The sequence below is a fragment of the Stomoxys calcitrans genome, chromosome 5 (genome assembly GCF_963082655.1).
Source record: "Stomoxys calcitrans chromosome 5, idStoCalc2.1, whole genome shotgun sequence".
NCBI lineage: Eukaryota > Metazoa > Arthropoda > Insecta > Diptera > Muscidae > Stomoxys > Stomoxys calcitrans.
In genome coordinates, this window is record NC_081556.1 from 158,981,649 (window position 1) to 159,001,994 (window position 20,346).

Below are 20,346 nucleotides of genomic sequence, written 5' to 3' on the forward strand. Positions count from 1 at the left end.
ATATCTTTTCAACAAACCTTAATGCAGCCTTACGGGGCAATATCAAATAATAAGGCAATTTAATTTTGTTTAATTAGTAGTTAACACAAAGGTTTTATTAATAACAATTCCATGATTGCTTCTTCCAAAAGTGATTACTATTCTCTAACTTTAACACTATGCATTGGTTTGTCACCGAGAGTTTTACTTATTAGAACACTGTGTTCTCTCTTTCCTCTAATAGGTTTTTATCTTCTGAACAATTGTTCTTCACACGGTGGTGGACTATTTCGATCTACTCGCCGGTTGCTCTCCTTTTATTTACCTGTCGTCCGAGGTGGAAGATCAATTCCCAACGGCGACAAACAAAGCTCAAGGGTCGGCACTAAAATCACACAATCGAAATTAAAGTTCATTTAATAGAACTAAATGAGCTGTGTTTAAATTCCTCTAAAATTTCTTTAAGTTTTGAGACGAATGGGATCAATGATCTCAATTTTTTTAATATACAGCGGTCAAAAAAAGTATTCATCATTAGCAAAATTGATAATAAATTCACTTATTTTGGGTAATTGAAGAAAATTTAAAGTAAACAAATAATGCAGTTTTATGCAATAGTTTATTTTTCGTAATATGTTTTAAAATAAATTCAAAAAATAAATTTAATTAGCGCAAAAAATGCAATTTTATATAATAACACCAAAAACAGAACAAAAAAAGTATTCATCATTGATGTGCTATCATCAAAGTCAAATTCATTTTGGAATACTACGATCGTTTTCAACTTAAAAAAGTGTAACAATGATAATGCTTGTTTTGTTGTTAATTTAACTGCAAAATGTTTTATATTGGTAGAAATTTCCGAAAAGCTAAACTAGCACAAGTACAGAGGACTACATGCAGAGATATGTGAACTGTACAATATCGAGTTTTACATCAATCACAATAGAGCACATTTGGTCAGCGAAGCTTTCCTACTTACAGATCGTTTAATGGTTAACTCGAACTAAGAAAACAATTGCTTGCACTTCGATCTTCTGTGCTACTTCTTTAATTGCCGACATTTTTCCGTATGATTTTCTATTGAAGTTTGCCCTTTTCTGCCTGAATAGGCATTTAAATGGTCTTTAGCGGGAACCTCTCCATTCGTTTCGACAACATGGCGTTGCCAACATAACGTACGCGTAACTATGCCAACATAGTCTTCAGCACGTGGTTGGCGCGACACTGACATTCTCCCTCAAAGCAGATTATTCAATACATTTTAAGTAAAATCTTTGTTCCGAACACTTTATTACTGCACAGTACAACATTGTCTACTTTTCTATTACCCAAGCTACCATGTATGATTAGTCTAAGTTTTGTCGAGAGATTCCTTTTTTTCTAAACGGGCTTCTTTATTGCAAATAGCGTTTATTATTCTTCATTTAATTTCTGAGCAGTTGACGTTAGTCCCGTTTATGGCGTTTCTGTAATAAATAAAGTTGCAGAGTTTCTAAAACTTCCCTGCTTCCTAAAGTCTATCGGTGGCTCTGTGTTTTGATACCCATACCCACTTTAGTGGACTCTTTTTCGATCTCCACAAAGGTGGCTATTATCACCCATAATATCGATGTCGTCTGAACAGGCAAATAGTATTCAGTTCTGCATCTTGTATATTCTTCTTCTGCATGATATTACATAATTCACCCACAACCTGCTGTAATTCTACCCGCAATCTCGTTCATTGAATGGTTTTAACTAAGGAACTTATGCCAGCTAGCGGCATTAAGCAAAGTCGTAACCAATTCAGATTTGAAAACCCTTTCAGCGAAAAAATATGAACATAAACATGTTATAGTCCGATTCGGACCATAAATGAATGCTGAACATTGTAGAAGTGATTGTGTAATATTTCAGTTCATTCAGATAAGGATTGCGCCTTGTAGGGGCGCAAGAAGCAAAATCGGAAGATAGATAGATTATATGGGAGCTGTATCAAGCTATTGATCGATTCAGACCGTATTACACACGTATATTGAAGGTAATGAGAGAAGGCGTTGTATAAAATTTCTGCCAAATCAGATGAGAATTGTGCCCTCTAGATGATCAAGAAGTTTATTAAGTCATGTCTGTCCGTTTGTCTGTCTGTCTGTCAAAAGCAAGCTGACTTTCGAAAAAATAAAGTTGGACACTTGAAATTTTTCACAAATACTTTCTATTAGTGTAGGTTGTTTGGGATTGTAAATGCGGCAAATCGGTCCATGTTTTGATATAGCTGCCATACAAACCGATATCGGATATTGGTTTCTTGAGCCTGTGGCAGGCGCAATTATTTTGCAATTTATCTGTAATTGATCATGAGGTGTTTTATTTTGACTTCTAACAACTGTGCCAAGTATGGTGCAAAGCTTCATATAAAATTATATTGCTGCCATATAAACCGATCTTCAGATTTGACTTCTTAAGCCTATAGAGGTCGCATTTATTATCCGATTTGGCCGAAATTTTAAACGTGGAGTTTTTTCTATTGATTCTAATAGTCATGACAAATAATGTCCATATTGATCTATTACTTGATGTATGTCCCATAAATTTGGAAAAGTCATTCAATGAACGTGTAAATGCGATCATTGGTGGAGGGTTTATAAAATTCGGCAAATTCGAAATTATCACGCTTTTACTTGTTTAGTTCAATTTTGGTACTTCATTTTGACTTCTGCTCATATCGATTCCTTCATACCTTTCCTGCGGAATATAATTTCTCTTCTCTAATATTTTGCTGATACTGCTTTTTCGCTTGGCGCGATGCTAATGATGGCAGGGTTGCTCTCTATGCCAAATTTTTGGCTTCAGTAGCATAATGACATTCCGGAGCATACCTCGAATCGCTTTGAAAATCTTTTGTTAGTCAGGATTGACTTGTTGTCCCGTTATGACAGAATAATAACGGGACAAAGAGTGCTTTCTTCAAGAAATGGGGTCAATCGAACGTTGTATATTTTGATCATCTCTTCTGTTTGTGGCCTTCGACGTCTAGCCGAGTCAGACCTTCGCAAATCATTGGAGCGCATTAAGGAGCGCAATCCATTGGAGCGCATTAAGGAATGACCCGAATCGATGTTCGCTCCTAAGACTGATTGCAAATTTTGCCCATGAACATTCTACTAAGGAACAGGGGCAAACTTCTCACATATCAATGTTCGATTCAAGTTTAACATCAATCAAAAGGGACCACCTTTTTATAGCCGAGTCTGAAAAGCGTGCCGCAGTGTGACACCTCTTTGGGGAGAAGTTTTTACATGACATAGTACCTCACAAAAGTAGCCGGCATTAGGGGGATAACCACCCCGAAATTTTTTTCTGATGTTCTCGAAAGGATTCGAATACAAGCGTTCAGCGGCCACGCTAACTTCTGCACTACGGTGACCTCTTGACTATAACACAACGCTTCACGTTTCGAGGTTGTTGTGAGGAAACCACGTTTGAGATACAGATGAGACCAAGATTGGCTTGGTCAAAAGCATATCAGTACCGTTATTTGATATCCAACATTTTCTACATAGTAAATACTTTTAGTGTATATGAGAAATCATCCAATGAACACCATCCACACCACCTCATGGAAACAATTCGAAAAAAAATGCATGACAAAAAACTCATAAATCTTTTTTTATGTTTTTCGTTATGACTTTTAAAGCGGAAGCCTTTCAATGACTTTTATCGAATACAATTTCCCAAATTCAGAGAAACACATGACATTCTATACTTGATATCGAGGGACTAAAAAACGAAACTTAAATAAAAAATGTTTTGGATTTTTAGCTTTTTTTATATCGAATCATTACCAATAACGAGGAAACATTGAATTTCTACGAATTTCGATTGATTAGAGTTAGGATTGACTTGGACTGTTGGAAACTTGAGAAAGCCATGGTTCTAAGCATTTGTATCGGGATATCGAATGTCTTGTATGATTTCTAATTACATCCAATCCATAGCTGCTCATATCAAGCCCACACGTAATGTGTCAATGCGTTGCGTTTCTTGGCGCATTATTCTTTTGAAATTTGTCAAACACCAATATTTTTTTTAATGGTAAAAAGGCAGTGATTTCCTTTTTTTTCATGACTACTGCAACAGAGTGACGAGGTGTGGAGAGTGGCGCATTCAAAGTCTTGTGCACAGCAGGAGGAAATTCCACATTCACCCAAAACGTGACTGGCATACTCGAAAGCAAATCTGCCGCTGTCGAATTTGCCCAAGTCTCATATTTTTGTTTTGTTTTAATACCGGCCGTATTTAATATTTGGCCGTTACAACTTTCATTCTAAGCAGTTAGTGGTAGTCTCAGTTTGGAAAACTGTGCTTCAGAGCCCGGGAAGTAAGAGAAAATCTCCGCTCTTCTCCGCCTTTCTTCACTTGCTTTCAATTGCCACATAAACTGTACTTTATTGCGGCTTCTTAGTCGGGAGCAGAGAAAATAAACCTTAAAACAAAAACAAAAACAAAAAATGAGAAGGAAAATGAGAACGAATTCTATGGTGGAGTGCAACGAAGCGAGCGGCCAGCTAGCCAAACGTCATACCATTTCGTGTTGGCCAAGGGGTCTTGGTAACACGGCACAGCAGTTGGTGAGTGGCAGGCGCAGGGGAAGGGGGCTGAAGTGTTGGACGACTGTTACATTGTTTTGAGTAAAACACCACTTTTATTGGTAACAGTTTTTGGCCAAAACAGCTGAAACAAACTCAAACAGTCGCTACGGTGTTCGTTCGTCTGCCTGCCTGGGTTGGTGCGCTCTATGCGAGCCATGTTAGTGGGAATGCATGCATGCGGCATGAACGTGGCTTTAACAGCAGACCATTTTTTGTTGGGCTCTGCTGTTTTTTCTTGGGTGAGAGAACAAAAACCCCCGAAAAAGAGAAAGGGAAAAACTGTGTTTCGAGTAGAAAACTGACAACAGAAACTAAACACAAGAAAAAAAACGCAGGCAACCAAAGAGAGAGAGAGAGAGAGTTGAAAACAGTAGAACATTGCATCGACATGGACACACGTACACACAAACACTCGAACACATACAAACACATACAAACACATTGCAACAGAAACAGAAACAAACCATTTTACCAATGTTTAGGTCAGTGAACCGAAATGAATGGTGGGTAATATTTTGTGTTAACGTTTTTCTCTTGGGCTAACTCCTCCAAATGCTGTTGCCACTGCCACTGCAACTCCTTTCTTTGGGCTCGCAGCTCTACTGCTGCTGCTGCCGTTGCTGTTGCTGCCCCGGCCTTTGTTTTACTTGGGAACATTAATAAAACAACAACAACAACAGCAATAACATCAAGGGAAATACGAATCTGACCACGGCCAAAAGTGTTATTAATAATGGACGATGATGAAGAACGAAGGAACAAACAACGAGTTGAACTGTTTGTTCATCGCCTGGCTGGCCTGGCATACCTAATGAATGATGATAGTCCAGTCCCAGGCCATCCCCCCTTCCCCCCCAGGTCCCATGTCATTCCTTTATTGTTTTGCTCCTCTTGCTCCTACTTAAGCCACCTTATTGGATATTTTCTAAAGACTTTCTTGTTGTTTGGTTTTTATCTCTTGTTGTTTCGGAAAGGGAAATTAAAACTAAAAATTATTGTTTTTCCATTATAGCGATGATGTTTTTCTAATGCCATACTTTTTCTTCTTTGTCTTCTTTCGTTTCAGATTCCAGATTTTGGTGTTAAAATTTATTATTGAAAAAAGAAAAGAGTTTTTGATAAAAGTGTAAAAAAAAGAGTTTAGTTTTAATTTTTTTTTTCGGTGAAAAGCATAAGGCACTTAACCTCCTTGGGCCTTTTGAAAATCTATAGAGAGCAAAAATTGTTGCTAGCATCAGCATTTATGTACGCAATTTAAGTCGATTGTCAAGTGTTTTTTTTGTATTTGCAACAAAAACGAAATAAAAATTCACCATCACGGAGTCCTGGGATTTACATAGTATGGACCTCAATATGGATATATTACCGAGCGGGAATATTTTCAGCGAATTGGAACGCATCTGCACCACAGGCTATTTCTCATCGCAACCTTCTATTGAGGATCAATGGCAACAGGTAAGTGCTAAATATTCCAACAAATTATGTCAGTTTTATGCTCAACCATTTTCGATAAATAGAAATTTCCAGATGGAAAAAAGGAAATTTATAGCAAAAATCTGTTAGCATTATTGTTCATAATATAGTAATGACGAGTATTGCCTCGCTATAGGGGCAGTTTCAATCGCACTGGTTTGTAAAGGTCAATCAACACACAGATGTCTTCAGATGCACCACAAATGCTCATAAGCCAACAACTGTTTTCTGAGAACGAATAGAGATAACTCTTGGAAATTTGAAATGGTTAGAGCTGAGGTGTTATCATCGAGATCATGTGCAAGGGCCTTAAAGCTGGTCATTGTGTTCCGATTTCCAAACTTCTTTTTATTGCTGGACAGTGCTTAAATCCCTACAAAAAAAGTTCTCTTGAGATATCCAATATCTCGACTTGTTTCGGGAATATTCGACTTTTAATTTTTATACCTTCCACCATAGGATGGGGGTATACTAATTTCGTCATTCTGTTTGTAACTCCTCGAAATATTCGTGTGAGACCCCATAAAGTATATATTGGGTTGCTCAAAAAGTAATTGCGGATTTTTCATCTAGTCGGCGTTGACAAATTTTTTCAAAGCTTGTGACTCTGTAATTGCATTCTTTCTTCTGTCAGTTATCAGCTGTTACTTTTAGCTTGCTTTAGAAAAAAAGTGTAAAAAAAAGTATATTTGATTAAAGTTCATTCTAAGTTTTATTAAAAATGCATTTACTTTCTTTTAAAAAATCCGCAATTACTTTTTGGGCAACCCAATATATTATTGATCGTCGTGACATTTTATGTCGATCTAGCCATGTCCGTCTGTCTGTCCGTCTGTCTGTCGAAAGCACGCTAACTTTCGAAGGAGTAAAGCTGGAAGCTTGAAATGTTGCACAAATACTTTATATTAGTGTAGGTCGGTTGGGATTGTTAATGGGGCAAATCGGTCCATGTTTTGATATAGCTGCCATATAAACCGATCATGGGTCTTGGCTTCTTTAGCCTCTAGAGGGAACAATTCTCGTCCGATTTGACTGAAATTTTGCACGTGTTGTTTTGGTATTACTTCCAAAAACTATGCTAAGTATAATTCAAATCTTGGATCTTGAGTTCCTGAGCCTCTAGAGGGCGCAATTCTCACACGATTAAACTGCATGTGGTGTTTTTGGTTCACTTCCAAAAACTGTGCTAAGTATGATTCAAATCGGTTCATAACCTAGTATAGCTGCCATATAAACCGATCTTGAATCTGGACTTCTTTACCCACTAGAGGGCGCAATTCCTATCCGATTTGGTTGAAATTTTGTATGAGTTGTTTTGTTAAGACTTCAAACTATTGTGCCAAATATGGTTCAAATCGGTCCATAACCTGATATAGCTGCCATATAAAACGGTTTATATGACAGCTATATCAAAACATGAACCGATATGGCCCATTTACAATCCCAACCGACCTACACTAATAAGAAGTATTTGTGCAAAATTTCAAGCGGATAACTTTACTCCTTCGAAAGTTAGCATGCTTTCGACAGACAGACGGACGGACGGACATGGCTAGATTGACTTAAAATGTCACGATGATCAAGAACATAAATACTTTGTGGGTCTTAGACGCATATTTGGAGGTGTTACAAACAGAATGACGATATAAGTATATCCCCGTCCTATGGTGGAGGGTGTAAAAAGGAAAACTTTAAGGTATTGAAGCAAATTTTTCATTTAAGACTAATCAATGAACATACTTTTTTTGACCAAAAAATGTATAAAACACACTTTTTTCCACATATTTTTTACTTCCCAACTGTTTAACTTTTAACTGAATAATCACATGTGGACACTTTTTGTGTCAAAATCATTGTCATAAAAATAAAAATCGAACCATTTTCGTAAATTCCCAAATTCCAAGCCAATCTCGGCCAACATTTCAACAAATAATCAATCAATACTCCAATATCCCCGAAACCAGTGGAAATTTTGTATACCTGAAGTAGACTTTTTTGTAGGAATTTTTGAGGACTATCCAGCAAAAAAAGACCACAAATAAAGATTTGGCAGCCCAAACCATTTTCAAGAGGCTCCTGGACAACCTAGGGCCTTGGAATTTTGCATGCTATCTCGCTAGCACCTCGGCTGTAATCATTTCAAATTTAAAAATATATCTCTACCCGTTTTTACACGGCATAAGTTTTTACTAGTTTTTTCCGATTTTCCCTCACTGTGCGTCTTTCGAAACTGAAATGACAGAAGACCACATCTTACCAACATCGGCACTTCAATGCATTCAGTGCTTGAATCATAAATTCCTAGATAGTAGTTCAATGAAAATGGTAGTTAAAGGAAGCGGCGATCGGCGTACTTTCAAAGTAAAATTATTTTTAACACTGTAGGCGTTTTCTATAAAAACACACACTTAAAAATAAGTTTATGGAAATTGTTTGCTGTTAAAGCAGAATATTTTAAATCTTTTACTAAAAAAAATTATGGCTTTCCCATTTTCAATTTATTGAAAAATTTTTGTTCTTTTCTCATTGTATGAAAAATTCAAATTTGCTTAATTATGGTGTACAATTGAAAAAAATTACAAAATTTCATAAAATGTTCGTTGGTTGTTGTTAAATGTCTTGTCGTCACGAAGTGATTGTTTTCGACATTTTTGATGATTTGTCATTATTATCGTTCCAAGTATTGTATTCAACAAGTCCCCACTACTCCCCACTGCCTCCCACTATAAGTCACTGCTGGCAAATGATAATTCATTTACTCACTATTGTTGTCATTTTAATTGCCTTAATAAAGAGATAATGACAACTTTTAATTTAATTGTACATAAATTTGTATACAAAAGTTAAAACAAAAACAAAAAAAAAAAAAAACAGAAAAACAATGTTCTCTCATTGTACTATGATTTGTTTTTCACAAATCTAAATATGTATTCATGATGTTTAACAAATGACCCTCTTGCCTTCCCTAGCACTCGGACTGGCCGGGGGGGGCATAATTGTCTAAATTTATTTTCCGGTGTAAATAAGTTGTTCTTGATTTAAAATGTAATTCGCATTGTGGAAATGAAGATTGAGAAGGACAGACATAAAACAGCACTGCTCAAACTCTCGACAGTTGTGAGTGCCCCGATGCATGGATGATTTACTATGCTGCTACAACATTACAACGTCCCCCTCCCACCCACCGCTGACCAACTTTGCATCAATTTAATAAGGCTAGCTGGGCTCTGGATGTTGTTATTGCTAAAGGACCTGAACGTAAACAAATTTGTGGAAGTTCCTTTAAGGAATTTTAATTTTCAAAACGATACTCTATTTTTCACATTGGTTTTTTCAATTATTCATAATAGAAATGTAAACATTGTTATTTGTGGAGGGAGGGGGGAGGGGGAATAGGGAGGGAAAAAAGATTCAGACTACCCGACTACTGAATCGGAGGAATGTTGTAACATGTGTAGGTGGTGGCTTGCTGGGGACTTACATCACACTCTCTCGCTCTCTCCCACTCTCCCACTCTCTTTCTCTTGCGTATTATTATTACGGCTGAAGAACGAACATAATTAATGAGCGTAAAATAACGGATGTTTTTCTTGTTTCCGTTGACTTCCGTTCTGGCGTTTGTTTGTTTACTTATTTGTCGTTTGTTTTATTGTGCCATGTTATTACAGTGTGTGCTACTACTCCTCCGCCAGCGACAATGCTTCCAAGCTCTTGTACCTACATATATTTCGGTTCATACTCCAATGTAAAAAAAAAAACATGAGAAAGAGGAAAAAAACGGACAGTAGCAACATAAATGTGAATTCCAATACCCTAAAGTTTAAATGCCTAGGGAAATCCCTGCCGCCAACTCATCAGGCCCTTGCTAACAAAACATGAGAAGTGCATTTGAACTGATGCCCCCGAGGGGGCGGGAAGTAATAACGCGAAACACAATTACATTGGAAACAAAAATTTTGGAGAAAACAAAAACCCTTCAACAAAATACGTTGCATTCCCCAAAAATGTTTAACGACAGCATTGTATGCATGAGTGGCTGGTGGCTGGCTGCCTCGCCCCTCTGTACGTAACGTACAAACACCGCTTGTACGTTACCGGAGTTGTCTGTCTGTCTGTCAGTCAGTCAGCGTTTATGGGAACAAAGTGTTAATTTCAAGTGTTAACATTTCAAAAGATGAATAATGTATACAATACAACAACAACAAGAACAACAACAACAACAACAAAAGTAGTTTATTTAAGCTTCGGCAGCAAATACTCACTGTAATGCCAGCTATGCTGCCAACATACTCGCACGAGCATGGAGGTGGCAAATGCTGTACGAAGACCTTTAAACGATTTTCACTCAACTTTTGTTTTCTTTTTCCATTTTTATTATTTTTTTTTTTTTTTGGTTGGTTAATTTATCTTCTTGCTTCAACGAAGGGAGACGAAGGCCGGTATGCAGACATTTGTTGACCTATTTCTGTAGGTTTTTCTTTGTTATACAAAATGCATCTGTTAAGATCTCCACGTTTGATAGCTTAACTTCGTTTAATTTATATATACTTGGCCATGGGCAAAGTCAAAGGTTAGCGTGGGGAGCATATATTTTGTTGTCGAGATGGCAGACAATTTTCACACTAAACGCCAAGTTTTTGGTTGAAATGAATTTTCGCAGAATTTTTGGAATATATTCCAAAGTTTACTAAGGAAATTTCGATTTTTCTAAGGAAATCAAAGGGAGAGAATAAACGAAATGTCAAACTTCAAGAAACGACAATTATGTGGCGCATAAAACATCAGCTGGCATTTTGGTGGCCACCAAGTTAATTCCCAAAGTAATTTTTCAAAAAAAAAAAAAAATCGTTAACAGTTTATTGTGAAGTAAACACACAGAAACATTTTATGAATGATTGATTTTGGTTAGGTTGAAAAGAGGGTGCAGATATCAATCCGCCCCATGCCACTATGGACATACACCTAAGCCAGTAATCGTAACCAGACCATATTAGACACGTATGTTGGAGGGCATGAGAGAAACAGTTGTGCAAAATTTCTGCCAAATCAGTTGAGAATTGCGCCCTCTAGAGATTCAAAAACTCAAGATTCCAGATCGGTTTATATCGCAGCTATATCAGGTTATGTACGGATTTGCCTCATACTTAGCAAAGTTATTGAAAGTGATAACAAAACATCTCATGGAAAATTTCAGCCAAATCGGATGAGAATTGCGCCCTCTAGAGGCTGAAGAAGTCAAGATCCCAGATCGGTTTATATGGCAGCTATATCAGGTTCTATACCGGTTGTTGGAAGTGATACCAAAACATCACGTGCAAAATTTCAGTCAAATCGGATGAGAATTGCGCCCTCTATAGGCTCAAGAAGTCAAGATCCAAGATCTGTTTATATGACAGCTATACCAGATTATAAACCGATTTGAATCATACTTAGCACAGTTGTTGGAAGTGATACCAAAACGCCACGTGCAAAATTTCAGTTAAATCAGACGAGAATTGCGCCCTCTAGAGGCTCAAGAAGTCAAGACCCAAGATCGGTTTATATGGCAGCTATATTAAAACATGGACCGATTGGGCCCATTTACAATCCCAACCGACCTACACTCATAGAAAGTATTTGTGCAAAATTTCAAGCGTCTAGCTTTACACCTTCGAAAGTTAATGTGCTTTCGACAGACAGACGGACGGGGCTAGATCGACTTTAAATAACATGACGATCAAGAATATATAAACTTTATGGGGTCTCAGACGCATATTTCAAAGTGTTACAAACAGAATGATGAAATAAGTATACCCCCATCCTATGGTGGAGGGTATAAAAAGAAAATTTTAAGTTAGGAATTCCGTGCTACTTAAAAAATCCTTCATTGTTTTCAATACCACTCTCATAGGTTGGTTCATGTCTAGTATTGTGTCTTCACCTAAGTGCCGGTATCTGTTAGACGCGAAAGCTGGGCAATGACAAAGGAAATGCTCCAACGTCTCATCATCATCACTTGTCGCACCGATTTTACGATAAGTGAGCTCATAATCCTATGTGCCCCATTATGATACCAATAGCTTTACTGACCTCCTTCCTGCTTCCCTTCAGTAAAAGCCTCGTCATCTCACGATCCCCCATAGGATTTTCGCTGTCCTCCCAACCGTTTTGCTGTTCCACAAGGTTGCATGCGCATTCGTTGCCGACTCCCTTAACTCGGACTGCGTCGCCCTAAAAGACTTCGGGTTAACCCAATTTATTGGCGGCAGTCCTCTGGCCTTCACCGCCAAATCATCTGCTCTTTCATTTCCCCTTACTCCGTTATGGCCCGACACCCAAACGATGCGGATTTTGTCATTCTCAGAAAAGGTGTTAACCTCCTTCTTACACTGCAAGACTGTTCGAGACCTTACCATCCTGGTTGTTATTGCCTTTATGGCAATTTTACTGTCGGTAAAGATGTTCACAGTAGAATTCCTCTCGTTAGCACCACGCCACTTCACGCATTCCGTGATCGCCCGGATTTCCGCCTGCAGGACTGTATTATGGTCAGGCAGTCTAAAACAGATCTCAGTCCCTGGGTTCTCAATGTAAATCCCCAGACTGTCCTCTAGCTTTGATCCATCCGTGTAACGTGATCTTCCAGATGACAAAACTAGGGTTCCATCAATCCAAGACTGTGCCGATGGCAGTAGTGCCTCGCATTCGACTTCGAGGTAAACCTCAGGTCCTGTTCCCTTCCCTCCAGGATTTGTGGATTCTCAATATATTGATTGTGCAATCTGGCGTTTCTGGCACCAAATTGTCCTTCCATACCTTCTAACTGGGCTTGTACGTAACTTGTCAGTAGGTCAAAACTGACGCCAAAGTCGCTATAATTTAAATGCTCTAGCTTTAAATTCCAATTATATTTGCTGAACGCCCTAAAGCCATATTGTTATGTGGCAGTTGGCTGAAGCGGCGATTGGTGTATTCTTTGAAGCCATTCCGAACTTTTTTCGAAACATTGCCAGACATTCGGTGTTCAGAGTTTATAAAGTTGGGTAGTCGGCCTTTGGATAGAATTATGGGAAGCCATTTACCAGAACAGGCTGGGCAGGGAAAATATCTGTCTAACCCATAAATCGTGTGGGCTATTCTCAATTAGTGAGCAGAACATGAAACCATATACCTGCTCGGTCAAATCTATACCCCTCTGGTCACTACCTAGAATAGAATAATACAAAATTTAGTTAAGAATCTTGAAGTCTCCTATTATAACCGATCAACAAGCGACTCACGCCGGTCTCTTTACATAGGGAAGTTCCAGACTTGACCCGACTTTGATATCTATTTTCAGTGCAAAATGTCGGTGGCCGCCCCAGTCCCAAAACACCATCCAAACAGTTTATATTTACCAGCCATGGCAATATGTGGTTTAAATTAAAAGGATTTGAAAGTGTAGCACGATATCCATATTTGAGTAGAAATGTCTGAGGTGCCATCTCTGCCCTAATGAGAACATTAAGGAAGAACATGACCACCAGGAACCGAGAAGGGGCAAATTTTCACACATCAATGAGTGCCTTCCAATTCAAGTGCAGTGCGACACCTCTTTGCGGAAAATTTTTTAAATGACCATGCATGGCATTGTACCTCGCAAATGTTGCCAACATTAAGAGGGGATAAACACCGCTTTGTCCGATGTTCAAGCCAGGATTCGAACGCGTTTAGTGTCATAGGCTACAAAGGCACGAATATCCGCATTTAGGGCGAAGTGTCCCCAACCCTAAAAAAATATTAGAGAGTTAAAGAAGGCGCAGCGGAGCGGGCCCGGTTCGGCTAGTGGGATATATTTGTGCAAAATATTAAACGTCTAGCTTTACTCCTTCGAAAGTTAGCGTGCTTTCGACAGACGGACGGACGGACAGACAGACGGACGGACAGACAGACAGACGGACGGACAGACGGACGGGCGGACAGACAGACGGACGGATGGAACGGACAGACGGACGGATGGAACGGACAGATGGACCGACGGACAGACGGACATGCCTAGGTCGACTTAAATGTTATGACGATCAAGAACATATATACTTTACAGGGTCTTACACGTATACACCTCCCATGCTATGTTGCCGGGTATAAGAACATAGCATTCAACTTTTGTTGAATCAATTGATATATGCTTTATATATGAAATGGTGATATATAAAGGGGAATTATTTAAAGAGATTTTTAGATTTTCTTGCAAGCCTACATTAAATTCAAATACAAACAAATATGTTTTAAAAAACAAATATACAAATACATATAACATTTGTTTGTTTTTTTTTCATTTCGATTATAATAAATAAATACGTATTTGTGCTTTTGCTTATTGTTCTTTATGTTTAAAAATAAAGCATGCATGCTGAATGCTTTTATCTTTGACTCATTCCTATGACATTTTATTTATGTTTTTGGATTCGAATTAGAATTTATTTCATTCGATGTTGTTGCTTTTGTTGGGTGCATTGAAGAAGAGACTTGCAGATAATTAACTTCCATACGTTCCATTTTTGTGATTTATAAAATTTTGCCGATAAGGCCCGGATGAATGTCCCATAGACAAGTGGGGGGGCAGAGCATGGCTATGCCCTTGGCAAACAAAGCCTTTGCCTTACGCCCTCCTTGTGCCACTTGTGCAGAATCTTGTGCAAATCATGTCAGTTGGAAATATTTCATTGTAAATTGTAATTGCTTTTGTATGTTAATAAATTCCAAAGCATATTTGCCTCAAGTGGCAACTGCCGCATGTAAATTCCAACAGCAAAAGGGACAAAGACGCAGATGCAGGCTGAAACTTAATAAAGATGCAGCCGAGAAGAAGAATTCCTCTTTGAAGAAACAATTCAAAGCTCTGGCACAGATGTGTGTTGGACGAAAAAATCTTGAAATTTGGAATTTCATTTCAACATGCTAACAACCATGCTAAGTCTATGACTACATCTTTACTAAACATCTGTATCTATTTATGTATTTTCACACACACACACACACACACACACACACACATACAGACACACTTGTAGTTGTAGTTTTTCTTTGCTGTTGCTGCTCTCGAAATACTGGAAAAGCAGCCCCGAAATATTTGCAGAGTCGAGAAATCTTCAAATAAACATTTGTTTTACAATGTGCGTAAATAGTGGCAAGAAATTATACAGTTTGTGTAGTTTGTTTTTATTATTCGGAAATATAAACAAGAACACTTTTTCTAATTGTTTATCCATGCTGCTCCATACTGCTCTTGCTGCCTGACAACAATTTCAGCCATAATTCTTCTTCTTCTTCTTAAAGTAGAAGTAGTTTGAGGAGGGGAGGTTGGCACAAAATGACTGCTGCTGCTGCTGCAAATGTTGCAAGTCTATTGCGTTTCTCTCGGAGGAGTTAATAATAATAAAAGTCTGGCAATGCCATAACGCTATGTGGCAAGTGGCATATTTTTGCTTTTTCAAATTCCCTTTTCATAGGTTAGGCGCTTGATGGAGTTATTAGAGCTAAATGAAGTGCTACATACGTATGGAAATTGCATTGCAACACAGGAATTTTCTTGTTTGCTACCAGTTTCAACAACAATTTCCCTTCCTTTGCCCCGCACTGCAAAATTATTTGAAATGAAAACTTAATTTAATGGCTTTATTAGAAAAGTTTTACAACATCTTCTTTTGTTATCAAAATGTTTTGAAAGTGTTTCACTACAAAGTTGCTTACATTTATGACAAACAATTTCTAGATAACTCTTTCTAATTGATGTATATTTATCAAGTGAAAATGCTCATTGGCATAGATTAAAATCGAGTAACAAATAAATAAAATAAATAAAAAAGGACAACTTGTCAAAAGACTTTAAAGGACCAAGGGATATTGTGTTGCTGAACAAATAGGTGCTATTATCTTCCCAATCTATGGAAAGCAGAATAGAAATCTTTTAATTCTTTTTATAAGATCTAGATTTATATATATATACTAATCTGGCTCTTCCGTCCCTTATAAAGTCGATATAGCGTAACGTTATTTCGCCCAAAACGAGAAATGTCATATAGCCCAAATGATGCCAATGTTGTATGTTTATACCCTACACCACTACTGTGGTATAGGGTATTATAACTTAGTGAATTAGTTTGTAACACCCAAAAGAATGAGAGATAGACCCATTGATATGCATACCGAACAACTCAGAATCACTTTCTGATTCGATTTAGCTATATCCGTCTGTCTGTCTGTCCGTCTGTCCATGTTAATTTGTGACGCTTTCCTCGACGACTACCACAATATATATACATGGAGTGTAGTCAAAATCGGTTCAGATTTAGATATAGCTCCCATATATACGTTCGTCAGAATTTGGGTAATTGCCATAATATTGTCATTTGTCAACTGTAGTTTTACAGTTTGAAAATATTTGCCCCCTGATATCCATCGGAATTGGATATAGGTCCCACATTGTATTTATAGGGTAGGTGTAGGGTATTACAGTCGGCCCCGCCCGACTTTTGCCATTCCTTACTGGTTTTGCTTACTTTTGGGCGAAATGACCGTCTTTTGGGTGCATAAACATTTTCTGAAAATGATTTTGGACCTTTATGAAAATAGATATGACATATTACCAAACTAATCATACAAATTTTAATGTCATAAGACCCAATGCCATTAAACCCAAATGAATACTTGACATTAAACCCAAAATAATTTGGGCCATATGGTACATTATACCCTCCACCATAGGATGGGGGTATACTAATTTCGTCATTCTGTTTCTAACTACTCAAAATATTCGTCTAAGACCCCATAAAGTATATATATTCTTGATCGTCATGACATTTAAAGTCGAACTAGCCATCTCCGTCCGTCCGTCTGTCCGCCCGTCCGTCCGTCTGTCTGTCGAAAGCACGCTAACTTCCGACTTATGATATCCAACAACTGTGCCAAGTATGGTTCAAATCGATTCATAACCTGATGTAGCTGTCATGTTAACCGATCTGGGGACTTGACTTCTTGAGCTTCTAGAGGGCGCAATTCTTTTTCGATTTGGCTGAAATTTTGCACGAAGTATTTTATTATGACTTTCAACAACTGTGCCGAATAAAGTTCAGATCGGTTCATAACCTGATATAGCTGCCATATAAACCGATCTGGGATCTTGACTTCTTGAGCCTCTAGAGGGCGCAATTGTTATCCGATTTGCCTGAAATTTTGTAGGACGGATCCTCTCATGACCATCAACACACGTGTTTACTATTGTCTGAATCGGTCTATAGCCCGATACAGCTCCCATATAAATCGATCGCTCTGTTTTACTTCTTGAGACCCCAAATTCTTATTCGAATTGGCTGACATTTTACACAGGTCTCCAACATATAACGGAATTGTGGTCCGTACCATATCGTGATATCGCTCTAACAGCAGAACAAATCTTTTCTTTTATCCTTTTTTTGCCTAAGAAGAAATGCCGGGAAAAGAATTCGACAAATGCGATCCATGGTGGAGGGTTTATAAGATTCGGCCCGGCCGAACTTATCACGCTTTTACTTGTTATTAAAAATTTTAACTTTATTTTACTTTTGAACCTATGAGAGTGGAGAAAATGTCAAGGCCGACTAAAGGCCTGTAAATTTCCTCTTCTTTGGAATGCAAAGGTCATTTTTATTAACGTTGTATTTTGTTATCTTCGTCATACAGTTCCAGATTCATACGCTTCCTATATTCAACATTAACGCAAACTGGTCCATGTAGTTTGCGAAGAATCTTACTCTCAAATACTCCAAGCACTTCCTCGTCTGCTTTCACAAGTACCCGTGCCTTGGAACCATACAACACGGGTAGTATCAGTGTCTGGTATAGTGTAATCTTCATGTGTCCTCCACATATTCATTGCGTTTAAAGTGCATATCACAAGCGTTGATTCGGTTTGTTAAATGAATTTCTCTCAATACATGTGGTACCCATATTAAAATTGACGCCAAACAAACAAATGTAAACAAAATTTCGCGCACTTTTTTTCTAAAGCATGCTAAAAGTAACAGCTGATAACTGACAGAAGAAAGAATGCAATTACAGAGTCACAAGCCGTTGAAAAAATTTGTCAACGCCGACTATATTACTACTATATTACCGACAATTACTTTTTGGGCAGCCCAATAGACCGATCAGAACCATACACGACAATGATATCGAAAAGCCTAACTTAAGTCACTGTGTCAAATTTCAGCGAAATCTTATTATAAATGCGAGACTTTCAATCGAGAGATCGGTCTATATGGCAGCACTGTCCAAATCTAAGCCGATCCGGGCCAAATTGAAAATGGATTTCGAATGGCCTAACACACTGTCCTAAATTTCGGCGACATCGGACAATATATGCGCCTTTTATGGCCCCAAAACCTTAACTCGAGAGATCGGTCTATATTCAAATGTGGACCGAGCTGGTTCAAATTGAAGAATGAGGGCCTAACACAATTCACTGTCCCAAATTTTGGCGACATCGGACAATAAATGCGCCTTTTATGGTCCCAAAACCTTATATCGAGAGATTTGTCTATATGGCAGCTATATCCAAATCTAAACCGATCTGCGTCAAATTGAAGAAGGACATCGAAGGTCCTAACTCACTGTCCCAAATTTTGGCGACAACGAGCAATAAATGCGTCTCTTATGGGCCAAAGACCTTAAATCGAACCGATGGGGGCCAAATTGAAGGAGAATGTCGACTGGCTTAAGCAACTCACGGTCCCAAATTTCAGCAGAATCGGATAATAAATGTGGATTTTATAAGACCTTAAATCGGTGGATCGGTCTATATGGGGGCTATATCAAGATATAGTCCGATATAGCTCAATGTCTCAATTTTTAAAGACTGTAGCATTATTTCAACGGACACACGGAAGGACGGTCAGTGAAATTTGAAACAGTGATTAGGGTCAGGTCTCCAAATTTGAACCTAAATATGTTTCAGATCGGACTATATTTAGATATAGCTGCCATATGGACCGATCTGCCGATAAAGGGTCTGAAGCCCATAAAGGCTTTATTTTTTATCCGATTTCGCTGAAATTTAAAACGGTGAGTAGTTTTAGGCCTCCTAACATTTGACCCAAACAAAGTTCAGATAGGACTATATTGAGATACAGCTGGCATATAGACGGATCTCCCGACAAAGGTTCTGAAGCCCATAAAAGCCGATTTCGCTGAAATTTGAAAAAGTGAGTAGTTTTATGCCTACCAACATCTGACCCAAATATAGTTCAGATCTGACAATATATATATATATATATATATATATATATATATATAGCTGCCATATAGACCGATCTGCCGATAAAGGGTCTTAAGCCCATAAAAGCTTTATTTATTGCCCAATTTCGCTGAAATTTGACTCAGTTGGTTATTTTAAGCCTCTTGATATCTGACATAAGTATGGTTCAGATCGGACTATATTTAGATATAGCTTCCATATAAACGGATCTCCCGACAAAGGGCCTGAAGCCCATAAAACCCCTATTTATTACCCGCTCGCTGAAATTTGAAACAGTGGGTAGTTTTAGGTTTCCCCTACATCCACCCCAAATATGTTCGGATCAGACTATATTTTGATATAGCTGCCATATAGACGGATCTCCCGACATAGGGTCTCCAGCTCATAAAATCATTATTTTTTATCCAATTTCACTGACATTTGAAACAGTGAATAGTTTTAGGCCACCCGCCATTCGACCCAAATATGATAAAAATAGGACTGCATTTAGATTTAGCAGTCATATAGACCGATATGCCGCTTAAGGGTCTGAAGCTCATAAAAGTTTACTTATTACCCGATTTTGTTGAAATTTGAAATACAAAATACAACAGTGACTTATATTTATAAGACCACTCAATGCTCGTGGCGAATTTGTGTGCATAAGTTATCCAATTTTTATCGGATTGTTGCGAAAGGGGATTACATATATACCCGAGGTGGTGGGTATCCAAAGTTCGGCCCGGCCGAACTTAATGCCTTTCTACTTGTTTATATTCAAAGTTTCCTTTCTCTAAGGCAATAGTGATACGTGCCTATTTACATATCTATAGGCCCCTGTTGACTAATCATCTAATGACAATGACCATCTTGCATCCTCAATTGAAACACTGATTCACTTGGCCACCCATCGTGTACGAACACCACTACTTGGACTGGCCACCCACTCACATTAGTGAGGCGCAAGTGTTTATGTTGTTGTTGTGTTTGTCTAAACACTTTTTCTTAATATGAGCCAGGGGCAAATGA

At 38.1% G+C, this 20,346-nt stretch overlaps 1 protein-coding gene across 2 annotated transcripts in view; it reads left to right on the top strand.

The window, feature by feature from the left end:
- Window positions 1–20,346, top strand: part of LOC106095947 (Krueppel-like factor luna) — a 430,118-nt gene that overhangs the window by 18,385 nt on the left and 391,387 nt on the right. For both annotated transcript variants that reach the window (XM_013263404.2, XM_059368648.1), the window contains exon 2: window positions 5,680–6,068. In XM_013263404.2, coding sequence (XP_013118858.2) covers window positions 5,955–6,068 — 114 coding nt within the window. In that variant the 5' untranslated portion in view covers window positions 5,680–5,954. The remainder of the gene's footprint in view (window positions 1–5,679; window positions 6,069–20,346) is intronic.